Below are 17,193 nucleotides of genomic sequence, written 5' to 3'. Positions count from 1 at the left end.
CCTCACTATATAACACACCAACTCTGCCTCCACAGGTACAAGAGCTAGAGACCAACCTCACCATATAACACACCAACTCTGCCTCCACAGGTACAAGAGCTAGAGACCAACCTCACCATATAACACACTCTGCCACCACAGGTACAAGAGCTAGAGACCAACCTCACCATATAACACACTCTGCCACCACAGGTACAAGAGCTAAAGACCAACCTCACCATATAACACACTCTGCCACCACAGGTACAAGAGGTAGAGACCAACCTCACCATATAACACACTCTGCCACCACAGGTACAAGAGCTAGAGACCAACCTCACCATATAACACACTCTGCCACCACAGGTACAAGAGCTAGAGACCAACCTCACCATATAACACACTCTGCCACCACAGGTACAAGAGCTAGAGACCAACCTCACCATATAACACACTCTGCCACCACAGGTACAAGAGCTAGAGACCAACCTCACCATATAACACACTCTGCCACCACAGGTTCAAGAGCTAGAGACCAACCTCACCATATAACACACTCTGCCACCACAGGTACAAGAGCTAGAGACCAACCTCACCATATAACACACTCTGCCACCACAGGTACAAGAGCTAGAGACCAACCTCACCATATAACACACTCTGCCACCACAGGTACAAGAGCTAGAGACCAACCTCACTATATAACACACCAACTCTGCCTCCACAGGTACAAGAGCTAGAGACCAACATCACCATATAACACACCAACTCTGCCACCACAGGTACAAGAGCTAGAGACCAACCTCACCATATAACACACTCTGCCACCACAGGTACAAGAGCTAGAGACCAACCTCACCATATAACACACCAACTCTGCCTCCACAGGTACAGGAGCTAGAGACCAACCTCACCATATAACACACCAACTCTGCCTCCACAGGTACAAGAGCTAGAGACCAACCTCACCATATAACACACCAACTCTGCCTACACAGGTACAAGAGCTAGAGACCAACCTCACCATATAACACACCCAACTGCCACCACAGGTACAAGAGCTCGAGACCAACCTCACCATATAACACACCAACTCTGCCTCCACAGGTACAAGAGCTAGAGACCAACCTCACCATATAACACACCAACTCTGCCTCCACAGGTATAAGAGCTAGAGACCAACCTCACCATATAACACACCAACTCTGCCACCACAGGTACAAGAGCTAGAGACCAACTTCACCATATAACACACCAACTCTGCCTCCACAGGTACAAGAGCTAGAGACCAACCTCACCATATAACACACCAACTCTGCCTCCACAGGTACAAGAGCTAGAGACCAACCTCACCATATAACACACCAACTCTGCCTCCACAGGTACAAGAGCTAGAGACCAACCTCACCATATAACACACCAACTCTGCCTCCACAGGTACAAGAGCTAGAGACCAACCTCACCATATAACACACCAACTCTGCCTCCACAGGTACAAGAGCTAGAGACCAACCTCACCATATAACACACCAACTCTGCCACCACAGGTACAAGAGCTAGAGACCAACCTCACTATATAACACACCAACTCTGCCTCCACAGGTACAAGAGCTAGAGACCAACCTCACCATATAACACACCAACTCTGCCTCCACAGGTACAAGAGCTAGAGACCAACCTCACCATATAACACACCCAACTGCCACCACAGGTACAAGAGCTCGAGACCAACCTCACCATATAACACACCAACTCTGCCTCCACAGGTACAAGAGCTAGAGACCAACCTCACCATATAACACACCAACTCTGCCTCCACAGGTACAAGAGCTAGAGACCAACCTCACCATATAACACACCAACTCTGCCACCACAGGTACATTGCTAGAGACCAACTTCACCATATAACACACCAACTCTGCCTCCACAGGTACAAGAGCTAGAGACCAACCTCACCATATAACACACCAACTCTGCCTCCACAGGTACAAGAGCTAGAGACCAACCTCACCATATAACACACCAACTCTGCCTCCACAGGTACAAGAGCTAGAGACCAACCTCACCATATAACACACCAACTCTGCCTCCACAGGTACAAGAGCTAGAGACCAACCTCACCATATAACACACCAACTCTGCCTCCACAGGTACAAGAGCTAGAGACCAACCTCACCATATAACACACCAACTCTGCCACCACAGGTACAAGAGCTAGAGACCAACCTCACTATATAACACACCAACTCTGCCTCCACAGGTACAAGAGCTAGAGACCAACCTCACCATATAACACACCAACTCTGCCTCCACAGGTACAAGAGCTAGAGACCAACCTCACCATATAACACACTCTGCCACCACAGGTACAAGAGCTAGAGACCAACCTCACCATATAACACACTCTGCCACCACAGGTACAAGAGCTAGAGACCAACCTCACCATATAACACACTCTGCCACCACAGGTACAAGAGCTAGAGACCAACCTCACCATATAACATACTCTGCTACCACAGGTACAAGAGCTAGAGACCAACCTCACCATATAACACACTCTGCCACCACAGGTACAAGAGCTAGAGACCAACCTCACTATATAACACACCAACTCTGCCTCCACAGGTACAAGAGCTAGAGACCAACATCACCATATAACACACCAACTCTGCCACCACAGGTACAAGAGCTAGAGACCAACCTCACCATATAACACACTCTGCCACCACAGGTACAGGAGCTAGAGACCAACCTCACCATATAACACACTCTGCCACCACAGGTACAAGAGCTAGAGACCAACCTCACCATATAACACACTCTGCCACCTCAGGTACAAGAGCTAGAGACCAACCTCACCATATAACACGCTCTGCCACCACAGGTACAAGAGCTAGAGACCAACCTCACCATATAACATACTCTGCCACCACAGGTACAAGAGCTAGAGACCAACCTCACCATATAACACACTCTGCCACCTCAGGTACAAGAGCTAGAGACCAACCTAACCATATAACACACTCTGCCACCACAGGTACAAGAGCTAGAGACCAACCTCACCATATAACACACTCTGCCACCACAGGTACAAGAGCTAGAGACCAACCTCACCATATAACACACTCTGCCACCACAGGTACAAGAGCTAGAGACCAACCTCACCATATAACACACTCTGCCACCACAGGTACAAGAGCTAGAGACCAACCTCACCATTTAACACACCAACTCTGCCACCACAGGTACAAGAGCTAGAGACCAACCTCACCATATAACACACCAACTCTGCCACCACAGGCACAAGAGCTAGAGACCAACCTCACCATATAACACACTCTGCCACCACAGGTACAAGAGCTAGAGACCAACCTCACCATATAACACACCAACTCTGCCTCCACAGGTACAAGAGCTAGAGACCAACCTCACCATATAACACACCCAACAGGTTCATGAGCTGGAGATCCAGAAGGTGGAGATGCAGAGCGAGGCGCTATTGAAGGAGCACGAGCTACGTCGGCGGGACCTGGTGATCATGCGCTACGACCGCCAGCGGACGCTGTGTGACGAGATCATCACTCGCCAGAGACAGATGATTGAAGGTCAGGCACATGGCGTCTTGCCTCTTATGCTGCATACTTACCTCTTAAACTTATTTATAACTGTGACAGTATGGGTCTGGTGTCATCTTGAAGGTGTTGTAGGCCCTCGGGCGCCTCATCTTGTGTCGTGCCAGCCCATCCTCCTGTAACAGTACTTTTTGTAATGAGGTTTAAGGAAGCAATAATAAGGAAGGACCTGTAAGCTACTTTTTGGTCCTCATTTTATAGAGTACGGAAAAATAAAGCTAGAAATCGAATATAAATATTCCTGGGCCTAGTATAGCACATATATGTACTATAATAGGTCTAAGATAGTGTGCATTAGGCCTAAGATTGCTAGGCCTAATGTACTCAACCTCTCTGATTACTAGGAGAGGTTAGGTCACGTTAGATCTTACATTTACTTTGGTAATATAAAAGTTTTTGGTTTGTCAAACTCAACAATACAAAAGTCGACTTTCTGATAGTCCATCAAGACATATTTGTCCCCTTCAGCTAAATAGTAACTGTAAGTACTTTTATTTTAGGAGGATGGGTTGTAAGTTGCATATTTACGCATCAAAGTCAATATATGAATGTTATTGTGGGTTATGTATGGAACCTGACAAGACTGGCAACTACAGTTTAGACTCAGGGTTCATGAAGTCAGATAATAACCAAAATATTATATAATTAACATAGTGTGTGTGGGCCCACACACACACACACACACACTAGGGGTTGGGTGGCCGATGGACAGCGCTCTATACTCTTGGATCTAGGGACCGGGGTTCGATCCTCGCACCCGGCAGAGACAGATAGGCAGAGTTTCCTTAACCCTGATGCCCCAGTTTCCTAACAGTAAATAGGTACCTGGGAGTTAGACAGCTGTTACGGAACTGTTTCCTGGATGTGTGTGTGTGTGAGTGAAAAAAAAAAATTATTAGCAGTTAGTAACAGTTGATTGATTGACAGTTGAGACGCGGACCAAAAGAGCAGAGCTCAACCCCTGCAAGCGCAACTAGGTGAATACACACATACACACACACTTATACACACACACACACACACACACACACACATACAAACGGCAAGGGAATGTGTGAGGAACTGAATAAGAAATTCCAGGTCTTCACCTTAGACCTTAAACCAGCACATAGTAGAACCAACTAGGAAGGAGAACACGCTGGACCTCATTTTCACTAATAATGATGAATTGATCAGGAACATAATGATTACAAATACCTGTTACTCAGATCCCAACTTAATTGAAGTTATGACAACCATGGGGAGTAGACCTTCAAAACCTGTCCAGATTCCCGGTGGAGGAGATTTCAGCAAATTCAACTTCAATAATAAACAGATAAACTGGGAGCAAATAAACCAGGACTTTACAGAAATAAACTGGGAAGAACAGCTAGAAAATGCAAACCTGAACCAGTGCCTGGAAAAAATAAGCTCAGTAGCACTAGAAATATGTTCAAACCGCATACCTCTAAGAAAAAAGAGGAAGAGATGCAGATTGGAACGGGAACGTCGTTCCCTATATAGGCGAAGAAAACGAATCGCGGAACAACTTGAGAGTCGCACCCTATCTCAAGAACGGCGAAGAAGGTTAGGTAGAGAAATAAAAACAATTGAACGGAAGCTACAAGAATCATACAAAACCCAGGAAAGGCAAAGAGAGCAAAAGGCCATCAGTGAAATAGAAAGAAATCCGAAATATTTTTTCTCCTATGCAAAATCAAGATCAAAAACCACATCTAGTATCGGGCCCCTGCGAAAGGGAGATGGAACTTTCACCGATGACAACAAAGAAATGAGCGAGCTACTGAGGACGCAGTACGACTGTTTTCAGCGAGCCATTAAACACACTAAAGATTGATAACCCAAATGAATTTTTCATGGACACAATACCAACATCAAATCATATATCAGACGTCACCCTATCCTCACTGGATTTTGAAGAAGCCATAAACAGTATGCCTATGCACTCTGCACCAGGCCCGGATTCTTGGAACTCCATATTCATAAAGAACTGTAAAAAACCACTATCGCAGGCCCTCCACATTCTGTGGAGACAAAGCCTAGATACTGGCGTTATTCCTGATACAGGCATACCTCAGTTTAAGAGTTTAATTGGTTCCTGGAGACGCCTCGTATTCCGAAAACTCGCATTCCGAAGCTAATTTCCCCATAAGAAATAAAGGGAAATGAATTAATCCGTTCCTGACTACCCCAAAAACCCCACATCAAACTAAATTTTTATACCTAATTCATCTAAATAAACCTACAAAACTATGTTCAAGTTATTACTTACCTTGCTGTTGAATGCTGTAGGCATATGGAAGATGGTGAGGAGGTGGGAGGAAGAGAGGAGTTACTGTTTGGAAGGGGAGTCCCCTTCCATTATCACATCAGGCAGTGAGGACTTCACTGGTATGCACACTCTGGCACATTTTGCCTGCATACCACTAGGACTTGCTTGTTTTACTAAGAATTTGTCTAATGACACTTGTTTTTCGTTACATTTTAACACTTGTCTGTAGTAAGACATCACATTATCATTTAAAAGGTCAATGCAACGGCCTGCTACAGCTTTATCTGGGTGAGTTTTTTTAACAAAACTTTGCAGTTCTTCCCATACTTCACACATTTTCTTAATCAAGAAGGGACATCCTCTACTGCCTCTACTCACAGCTATTTTCTTAGGTTGAACCTTACTAATGGCTTTCTTGAGACCCATGGCAAGATATATAATGACAACTTTTATGCTCAAATGGCCAAAAAAACGATAAAAAACTGTAAATCCTTGTGAAGAATTCAGGTGGGATAGTCACTGGACACGAGACACTGGTAAACTGAGGCGCGATCGCCATGCCACCACGCTCCAGTCGGCCTGTACACGTATCAACAAACTCGCGTCCCGAGGTAACCCTCGCCTTCCGAGACATATTTTTGGAGTAAATCCTGCTCGTCTTCCGAAAAACTCGCATACAGGGACACTCGCATTCCGAGGTACCACTGTATACTAAAAACAGCAGAGATATCACCACTTCATAAAGGAGGAAATAAGGCAGAGGCAAAAAACTACAGACCGATAGCACTAACATCGCACATCATAAACATTTTTGAGAGAGTGCTAAGAAGTAAAATCACAAAATACATGGAATCACAGCAACTCCATTACCCCGGACAACATGGTTTCAGAACAGGGCGCTCTTGCCTGTCACAGTTGCTGGACCACTATGATATGGCATTAGATGCTATGGAAGACAAACAAAACGCGGATGTAATTTACAGATTTCGCAAAAGCTTTTGATAAATGTGACCATGGTGTTATTGCACATAAAATGCGTTCAAAAGGAATTACCGGAAAAATAGGCAGATGGATCTACAATTTCCTGACCAACAGAACCCAATGTGTAATAGTCAACAAAATAAAATCCAGCCCATCAACCGTGAAGAGCTCAGTCCCCCAGTGTACTGTGCTTGCTCCAGTACTTTTTCTCATCCTCATTTCGGACATAGACAAGAACACAACCTATAGCACTGTATCATCCTTTGCAGATGACACTAGGATCTTCATGAGAATAGGCAACATAGAGGACACGGCGAACCTCCAGTCAGATGTAGATCAGGTCTTTCTATGGGCTACAGAAAATAATATGGTGTTTAACGAAGATAAGTTCCAGCTCAGGCGCTATGGAAAAAATGAAAATATAAAAACGGAAACCACGTACAAAACTCAGGCAAATCATAACATAGAACGAAAAGGCAATGTAAAGGATCTGGGTGTACTCATGTCGGAAGACCTTACCTTTAAAGAACACAATAAAGTAGCCGTCACAACTGCAAGAAAAATGACAGGTTGTATAACAAGAACTTTTCACACTAGAGATGCTATACCGATGATGATACTTTTCAAAACGCTTGTGCTCTCTAGAGTAGAGTACTGCTGCACAATGACAGCACCTTTCAAAGCTGGAGAAATTACTGACCTGGAGAGCGTGCAGAGATCCTTTACTGCTAGAATCCACTCAGTAAAACATCTAAACTATTGCGACCGACTAAAGAGCCTAAAACTGTACTCCCTTGAGCGCAGGCGGGAGAGGTTCATAATAATTTACACGTGGAAAATATTAGAGGGGCTGGTCCCAAACCTGCACACAGAAATAACATCACATGAGACCAGAAGACATGGCAGGATGTGCAGAATACCCCCGTTGAAAAACAGAGGTGCAACTGGTACTCTGAGAGAGAACTCTATCAACATCAGAGGCCCGAGACTGTTCAACACGCTTCCACCACACATAAGGGGCATAACTGGCCGACCCCTCACAGTGTTCAAGAGAGAACTGGATAAGCACCTCCAAAGGATACCTGATCAACCAGGCTGTGACTCATAGGTCAGGCTGCGAGCAGCCGCGTCCAACAGCCTGGTTGATCAGTCCGGCAACCAGGAGGCCTGGTCGACGACCGGGCCGCGGGGACGCTAAGCCCCGGAAGCACCTCAAGGTAACCTCAAGGTAAGGTAGAGCAAGGAGAAATTCCAGAGATAAGAGAGGAAATAGTTAACCAGGAAGCATTAGAAGATTTTGAGATTACCAGTGGCGAAGTAAGGAAATGCTTACTAGAGTTGGATGTGACAAAGGCTATAGGCCCAGATGGAATCTCCCCTTGGATACTAAAGGAAGGAGCAGAAGAACTGTGCCTACTACTCTCCATAGTGTATAACAAATCACTGGCAACAGGGGAACTGCCAGAAATTTGGAAAGCAGCTAATGTAGTCCTGATATACAAGAAAGGGGATAGACAGGGGGTACTGAACTACAGGCCAGTGTCCCTAACCTGCATACCATTTTTTTTTAGATATATACAAGAGTTGTTACATTCTTGTACAGCTCTAGTACGTGTAGCGTTTCGGGCACGTCCCTGGAATACGATCCCTGCCGCGAACAATCGTTTTTACAACCAAGTACTCATTTTACTGTTGAATTAAACAGAGGCTACAGTTAAGGATTTGCGTTCAGTAAATCCTCCTCGGCCAGGATACGAACCCATGACAAAGCGCTCGCGGAACACCAGGCGAGTGTCTTACCACTGCACCACGGAGACTGGTGAACTGCAACCATACAAGCTGATGGAGAAGAGTGTGCGAAAAAAGCTAGTGGAACATCTGGAGCTAAAGAACTTTGTAACACAGCATCATCATGGGTTCAGGGATAGCAAGTCCTACCTCACAGGGTTACTTGAATTATACGACTAGGCAAGAAGGAGAGGGGTGGGCTGACTGCATATTTTTGGATTGCCAGAAAGCCTTTGATACAGTACCACACAAGAGGCTAGTGAAAAAGCTGGAGATGCAGGCTGGAGTGAAAGGGAAGGTACTTCATTGGATAAAGGAGTACCTAAGCAACAGAAGACAACGAGTCTCTGTGAGGGGTAAGGTCTCAGATTGGCAAGATGTTACAAGTGGAGTCCCGCAGGGGGTCAGTCCTTGGACCTGTACTGTTTCTGATATATATAAATGATCTCCCAGAGGGTATAGACTCGTTTCTCTCAATGTTTGCTGATGATGCAAAAATTATGAGGAGGATTGAAACAGAGGATGATAGTAGTATGCTACAAGATGACCTAGACAGACAGACTGAGTGAATGGTTCAACAAATGGCTGTTGAAGTTCAACCTAAGTAGATGCAAAGTAATGAAACTAGGCGGTGGAAACAGGATGCAGAATAGGAGATAAGGTACTTAATGAAACGGACAGAGTGAAAGATCTAGGAGTTGATATCACACCAAACCTGTCTCCTAAATCCTACATAAAAAGAATTACGTCATCGGCATATGCGAGGCTGGCTAACATCAGAACAGCCTTTAGAAATCTGTGTACGGAATCATTCAGAATCTTGTATACCACATATGTAAGACCAAGCCTGGAGTATGCGGCCCCAGCATGGAGCCAGTACCTTGTCAAGCACAATACAAAACTGGAAAAAGTTCAGAGGTATGCCACTAGACTAGTCCCAGAACTAAAAGGCATGAGTTACGAGGGAAGGTGGGGGAAATGCACCTTACGACACTGAAAGACAATAGAGTGAGACATGTACCATCGCTCAGGAAGCTGGTATGGTATCTGTAGAGGAAACTTCTACAATAAAACCCTCATTTGCAGATTTGTGTAGAAAGAGCCCTGAAGCTATGTCTGCAGTAAAGGAAGTGGCTATGAAAGTGGCTACTTCTCAGGAAGCAGCTAGATGCATTAGCTGGCTGATAGAGAGAAAAAGAGCAGTAGTCGTAGTAGGCCTTAGGAAACAATCAGGGGCCAGTCTAATGGAGTGGAGAGACAAGGTTAAAGACTGCAGTTAAAGAGATCCTTGAAGAGGTGCAGCTGGTGCCAGATGCTCCGTTCAGTATATTCCATCTCCTTTGCTCTGCAGTAGGTGCTGGAGGTTTGGGCATGGTGCCCTCAAATGCTCTAGTCCTGTCTCTCTGTCCCTTGTGTGGGGCGAGGGTCACTGTAAGTTGGAGTACACTTCTCCCCAGGCCCGCTGCCTCAATTGTGGTGAGGCGCACCGTACCTTCTCCCATACGTGTATTCGTTACAAACTTGAGGCGGCTGTCCTCAACTTGAAGCACCGGGACCATTTGTGTTTTCCTGAGGCTCGGCGCCAAGTTCATCTTCTCCCCTCTTTCGCTGGTGTCTCCTATGCTCGCGAGGTGCGCTCTTCCTCTCCTCGTCCTTCCCGCCTTCCTCAGTCTCACAACCGTTTCCAAGCCTTAGACCCGGACACGCCCACCACCACCTCAACTGTTTCCCTCCATTCTGTCCCGGAGGGTCCCCTCCTGGTTCTCTGTCTAGGGCTCCCCTTCTTCTACCCAGTCTGTCACGTCTCCTGTCTTCTTTCTCCTCTCCCTCTGGTCCTCCTTCCCGTCATTCTCCTCCGTCTTTTGGCTCTCCACGCCGCCTGACTGTGCGGACCGATGTATGTCCATCGCTCTCCTGATGGTAATGTTGTTCGCTCTTGCTCTTCTTCTCCTATCGAGACGCTAGAGTCTGTTGCCCAGTACATTGCTTCTGGGACGCCTGTCTCTTTGAGTCAGAAGCGGAAACCTGGCTCCTCTCCTTCCTCCTCCCCGGTCAGTAAGAAGGCTTCGGTTTCTTCTTCACCCCTTATCTCTGTTTCTATCGTTCCTTCCCCTCCCGCTTCGGTGGTGGAGCCCTCTGTTTCTACTGTGGGGATTTCTTTAGCCCCCAGTTCCATCTCGGTTACTGCCCTTGCTGAGGTGCGCTCCCCTCTTTCTGCCCCTCCTCCTTCTCTTCCTTCTCCTCCTCCAGACCCTGCTCGTCCACCTCTGGTCTGTCCTCCCGATTCTTTCCCTCCTTCTTCACTCAGTTTACCCATGCCCCTTAACCCTGACTTCGCTGACCCTGATCCTGACCCTGTGCTTTTTTAGCGTGCTGTGTTCCTTCTTCACCTTTGTTTCTTCTTTGCTCTCTGTTGCTCTCCTCTCTCTATTTGCCGATGTCTATTCTTCAATGGAACATCCGTGGTTTTTACGCCAATTTCCTTGACTTCCAACTTCTCATTTCACAGTTTTCGCCCCTTTGTGTCTGTCTCCAGGAGCCGATGCTTGGTGTTCGTCCTGGTCGCTTCCGTGGCTATTCTTTTCTCTCCCCCCCCCAGCAGCAGCTGGGGTACAAAATTCTTCTGCTCTCTTGATTCGCTCTGAAGTTCCCTTTGTCCTTTTACTTTTTTCCTCGCCTCTCCACTGTTCTGCCGCCCATGTCTTTGTGCGTAGATGGTACGCGGTTTGTTCCATTTATCTTCCCCCACTGTCCCACTTTCTCTTTCTAATTTTAAACACCTCCTAGACTCTTTGCCGGAGCCTGTGCTTCTGCTGGGTGATTTCAATAGTCGTCATGCTCTTTGGGGTGATGTACTGACAAACACCCGAGGTCGCCTCCTTGAACCTTTCATCCTCTCAACTTCCCTGTCCCTTCTTAATTCTGGTGAGCCCACTCATTTGGACTCTCGGACTCGCTCTCTTTTTTGTCTCGATCTTTCTCTGTGCTCGTCATCCCTTTCCTTAGATTTCAGGTGGCGGGTCCTTGATGACCTCCATGGCAGTGACCATTTTCCTATCCTTGTTACTTTTTTCTCTTTTCACCCCTCCTCTCTCCTTCCCTAGGGGGCGGTTTGCCGAGGCTGACTGGCGCCTCTTTACTCTCCGTGCTACTATTTCTGACCTCTCTATTCTACCTCTCCCTCGCACCCTCCTTCTTTTTCATGACACTGTCTTTGTTGCTGCCCTCCACTCTATTCCTCGCTCTTCCTCTCGGGGAACGTGGAAGTGCGTTCCCTGGTGGAATGTGAACTGTGCTCGGGCTGTCCGCTGTAAGCGTGCAGCCTGGAAGAGACATCGCCGCCAGCAGATGGTTGAGTCTTTTCTTTTGTTTCGGAACGCGAGTGCGGTGGCCCATAGAACAATCCGTGTTGCTAAACGTGCTTGCTGGTTGTCTTATGTCTCCACCGTTACATCCAAAACTCCTCTCCCACTGGTCTGGAAGCATATCCGCAAGATTGCGGGTAAGTTCGTTCCCGATGTCTCACCGGTCCTTTGCCTCCATGGTGCTCTTGTGGCGGACCCGTTGCAGGTCGCGACTGAACTGGGATCCCATTTTTCATCTGTTAGTTCTGGTTCTCATCTTCCCCAATCCTTCCTTCTTCGTAAGCCTATTCTTGAATCTTATCCTTTAAATTTCTGTACTTATCTTCGCCTTCCCTATAATGATCCCTTCTCTCTCTCTGAGCTTCAGTCTGCCCTGGCCCTTGGCGGTTCTACGGCAGCGGGCTCCGATGGCATTCATTAATAAATGCTTCACCATCTCCCTCCGTGCACGTCTCAGTATTTAATTAGTCTGTACAATCGGATCTGGGAGTCGTTGTCAGTCGCTGAGAACTGGTTCGATGCTGTTGTCCTCCCTGTTCGGAAACTAGGGTCTCTCGGGTCATCCCCCAAGGATTTCCGCCCTATTGCCCTCACGAGTAGTGTCTGCAAGATCTTTGAACGCATGGTTAACGTTCGTTTGATGTGGTTCTTAGAACACTATCACCACCTCTCCCCTTCTCAATTTGGTTTTCGCAAGTGCCGCAACACAACCTTAGAGCAAGGAGAAATCCTAGAGATAAGAGAGGGAATAGCTAACCAGGAACCACTGGAAGAGTTTGAGATTACCAGCAGGGAAGTAAGGAAGTGTTTACTAGAGTTAGATGTGACAAAGGCTAAAGGCCCAGATGAAATCTTCCCTTGGATACTAAAGGAAGAAGCAGGAGAACTGTGCCTACCACTCTCCATAGTGTATAACAAATCACTGGCAACAGGGGAACTGCCAGAAATTTGGAAAGCAGCTAACGTAGTCCCGATATACAAGAAAGGGGATAGACAGGAGGCACTGAATTACAGGCCAGTGTCCCTAACCTGCATACCATGCAAGCTGATGGAGAAGATTGTGCGACGAAAGCTAGTGGAGCACCTGAAGCGAAAGAACTCTGTAACACAGCATAAACATGAGTTCAGGGATGGCAGGTCCTGCCTCACAGGGTTACTTGAATTCTACGACTAGGCAACAAAAATAAGGCAAGGAAGAGAAGGGTGGGCAGACTGCATATTTTTGGATTGTCAGAAAGCCTTTGATACAGTGCCACACAAGAGGCTAGTGAAAAAGCTGGAGATGCAGGCTGGAGTGAAAGGGAAGGTACTCCATTGGATAAAGGAGTACCTAAGCAACAGGAGACAACGAGTCTGTGTGAGGGGTGAGGTCTCAGATTGGCGAGACGTTACGAGTGGAGTACCGCAGGGGTCAGTCCTTGGACCTATACTGTTTCTGATATATGTAAATGATCTCCCAGAGGGTATAGAATCGTTTCTCTCAATGTTTGCCGATGATCCAAAAATTATGAGGAGGATTGAAACTGAGGACGCGTGTAGGAGGCTACAAGATGACCTAGACAGACTGAGTGAATGGTCCAACAAATGGCTGTTGAAGTTCAACCCGAGTAAATGCAAAGTAATGAAACTAGGCAGTGGAAACAGGAGGCCAGACACAGGATACAGAATAGGAGATGAAGTACTTAATGAAACGGACAGAGAGAAAGATCTAGGAGTTGATATCACACCAAACCTGTCTCCTGAAGCCCACATAAAAAGAATAACGTCTGCGGCATATGCGAGGCTGGCTAACATCAGAACAGCGTTCAGGAACCTGTGTAAGGAATCATTCAGAATCTTGTACACCACATATGTAAGACCAATCCTGGAGTATGCAGCCCCAGCATGGAGCCCATACCTTGTCAAGCACAAGACGAAGCTGGAAAAAGTCCAAAGGTATGTCACTAGACTAGTCCCAGAACTAAGAGGCATGAGTTACGAGGAAAGGCTGCGGGAAATGTACCTTACGACACTGGAAAACAGAAAAGTAAGGGGAGACATGATCACAACCTACAAAATCCTCGGAGGAATCGACCGGGTAAACAAGGATAAACTATTCAACACTGGTGGGACGCGAACAAGGGGACACAGGTGGAAACTGAGTACCCACGTGAGCCACAGAGACGTTAGAAGGAACTTTTTAAGTGTCAGAGTAGTTAACGGATGGAATGCATTAGGCAGTGATGTGGTGGAGGCTGACTCCATACACAGTTTTAAATGTAGATATGATAGAGCCCAGTAGGCTCAGGAATCTGTACACCAGTTGATTAACAGTTGAGAGGTAGGACCAAAGAGCCAAAGCTCAACCCCCGCAAGCACAAATAGGTGAGTACAACAGATGTCCTGGTGAACTTGGAGGTCTATGTTCATACTGCTTTTGCTGCGAAGACCTCCGTTGTTGCCTCCTTTTTGACCTGGAAAAGGCTTACGCCACCCTCTGGCGGTATCATATTCTGTCTCAACTTCATTCTTTTGGCCTTCGTGGGAATCTCCCTCTCTTCCTCCAGAACTTTCTCTCTCGTCGTTCCTTTCGTGTGCGGCTTGGTGCCACACTCTCTGCCCCTTTTCGGCAGTATGAAGGTGTACCCCAGGGTAGTGTTCTGAGCACTACTCTTTTTCTAGTTGCCCTCAACGGTCTCCTTTCCTCTCTTCCTTCTGGCGTCTTCTCCGCTCTCTATGTTGATGATATTACCCTTTGCTGTCAGGGTGATGATTCGCCTCTCCTTCAACGGCGGCTTCAACTTGCTATTGATGCCGTGTCGTCTTGGGCCACCAATCATGGCTTCAGGTTCTCTGCATCTAAGACTTGTGCTATGACTTTTACTCGAAAGCATGTCGTTCTTCGTCCCTCTTTGTCGCTTTATGGTCATCCCATTGTGTACAGGGATTCCGCTAAGCTTTTGGAGTTAGTCTTTGACACTCGTTTGTCTTTATCAGCCCATATCTCTTACCTCAGAGTTGAATTCTTTGAGGCCCTTAACCTACTTAAGGTTTTGTTCCATACTTCTTGGGGAGCGGATAGGTGCACGCTCCTTTATTTGCACTCCTCTCTCGTCCTGTCTAAACTCGATTATAGTTGCCCTGCATACTCTTCTGTTTCTCCTTCTACTTTTCGCCATCTTGATGCTTTGCACCATACTGGATTGCGTCTCAGCTCTGGTGCCTTTCGTTCGACCCTCAGTTTGTATGTTGGCACTGGCTTTCTCTCTCTTCAGGACCGCCGTGATCGCTACTGTCTTTGCTATCTTGCGCGGTCCTTACAACATCCTTCCTCTCGCCTCTGTCGTGCTTTAACTTTTCCTCCTGTAGCCCCTGTTCCTCTTCATCGTCTCCCTCTCTGTGTCCGGTTATCTCTGTTACAGGATTCTCTTTCTGATCATATTTCTAATGTTTCTCCTCATATTGTTCCTTCCTTGTCTCCGTGGAGGCAAGTTTTGTGCGTCCTTGACTTGTATTACTACACCCTTTACCCCTCCTACTATTCTGAAAAGCATCTTCCTTGAGCACTTTTCTTTGCACTCCCACTCTATTTCCATCTTCACCGATGGGTCTAAGTCTGCGGACGGTGTGGGCTACTCTGTTGTTTTTCCTGACCGTACTTATATGTGTCACCTCCCTTCGGAGGCTAGCGTCTTTACAGCAGAACTTTATGCTATTCTCTATGCTCTCTGTCTCTTGCTTTCTCATTATCATTCCTCCTTTGTGGTTATGGTTTACTCTCGTAGTGCCCTCATGGCTCTAGAGTTCTTTAATCCTGTCCATCCGGTGGTCATCGAGATTCAACATTGGCTGTTTCTTATTTCTAGTAAATTTAAATCAGTAGAGTTTTGCTGGGTTCCCAGCCATATTGGTGTTCCTTTCAATGAGCGTGCGGATGCTGCCGCTAAGGAAGCTATCCGTTCTTGTCCCATCTCCCGTAAAGGTATTCCTTATTCCGACTTTTATCCTGTTATTCATTCCTCCATCCTTGCCCGCTGGCAGGGTTGTTGGTCCTCTGTAGTTAGTAACAAGCTGCGTACTCTCAAACGTAGTGTGTCCCCGTGGCCTTCCTCCTACCACTGTAACTGGTGGTGGGAAACTGCTTTGGCACGGCTGCGGGTTGGCCATACTCGCTTAACCCATGGTCACTTAATGGAGCGCCGCCCTGCTCCTTATTGTCCGAATTGCATTGTTCCTCTTACAGTTGTGCATATCCTTGTTGAATGTCCTGACTTCCAGGACGAGCGTGTGTCTTGCTTTCCGACCGTCCCCCGTGATCACTTGTCCCTCGATAGATTTATAGGCAAATTGGATACTTTTGATTTCGTTCGCCTTATGCGTTTTTGTTCTCGTATTGGCATTCTTGGTGATATTTAGCACCCTCTGATTATTTCGCTCTTTGATGGTGCTACATAGCCTTCCCGGTTTGCTGCCTTCTTTTGATAATTACCTTACCTTACCTTGAAGAGGTGCAGATGGAGAAGGCTGAATAGAATATTGGAAAGGTTTTTAGTCTAGGACAGTACAACACGGACAGAGACCGATTGATAAAGGTGGTATTCACGAGTGAGAACACAAAAGAAGACCTGTTAGCAAGGAAGAGCACACTAGTAAATGTGCTGAAATTCAAAACGATATTCCTGCTGAGGGATATGACAAAAGAGAGAATGGGGGGGGGGGGGCAGCAGCCACTAGGGCGGAGCACAGGTTGAGAAAAAGAAATCAGGAAACCACAACCCTTCAATCCCATGGGGGAGTGGGGAACCCTCCAGCAGTTCAACAGCCCCAGTGAGAGGAGCACTACCCTCATCTTCCACCCAATTGAAGTCTTACCTACCCAACCCCTGCTAGCCCCACTAAATGCCCACCTAGACCACCCTCCCCCCACTCCCCAAGACTTCCCTTCTCCCCACCCCCCTAAGTCCTCCTATCTCCCCCACCCCCCTAAGTCCTCCTATCTCCCCCACCCCCCTAAGTCCTCCTATCTCCCCACCCCCCTAAGTCCTCCCTTCTCGCCCATCCCCCTAAGCCCTCCCTTCTCCCCCAATCGCCTAAGCCTTCTGTGTTTCTCTGTACCTATTTGTATTTGTCTGCACCTGACCTCCCTAATGCTTTAAATCCAATATGCCCTGTACTGTCCCACCACTTGAGAATGAAC

The 17,193-nt window shown here is 46.9% G+C and overlaps 1 protein-coding gene across 1 annotated transcript in view; it reads left to right on the top strand.

Annotated features, from left to right (window-relative positions):
* LOC123771022 (uncharacterized) overlaps positions 1–17,193 on the top strand; it is a 570,661-nt gene that overhangs the window by 466,394 nt on the left and 87,074 nt on the right. Inside the window, exon 28 of the mRNA XM_069324755.1 lies at positions 3,431–3,584. Within this exon, the coding sequence (XP_069180856.1) occupies positions 3,431–3,584 (154 nt within the window). The remainder of the gene's footprint in view (positions 1–3,430; positions 3,585–17,193) is intronic.

The sequence above is a fragment of the Procambarus clarkii genome, chromosome 14, assembly GCF_040958095.1.
Source record: "Procambarus clarkii isolate CNS0578487 chromosome 14, FALCON_Pclarkii_2.0, whole genome shotgun sequence".
Lineage (NCBI taxonomy): Eukaryota > Metazoa > Arthropoda > Malacostraca > Decapoda > Cambaridae > Procambarus > Procambarus clarkii.
This window is presented reverse-complemented; position numbering and strand designations above follow the sequence as displayed.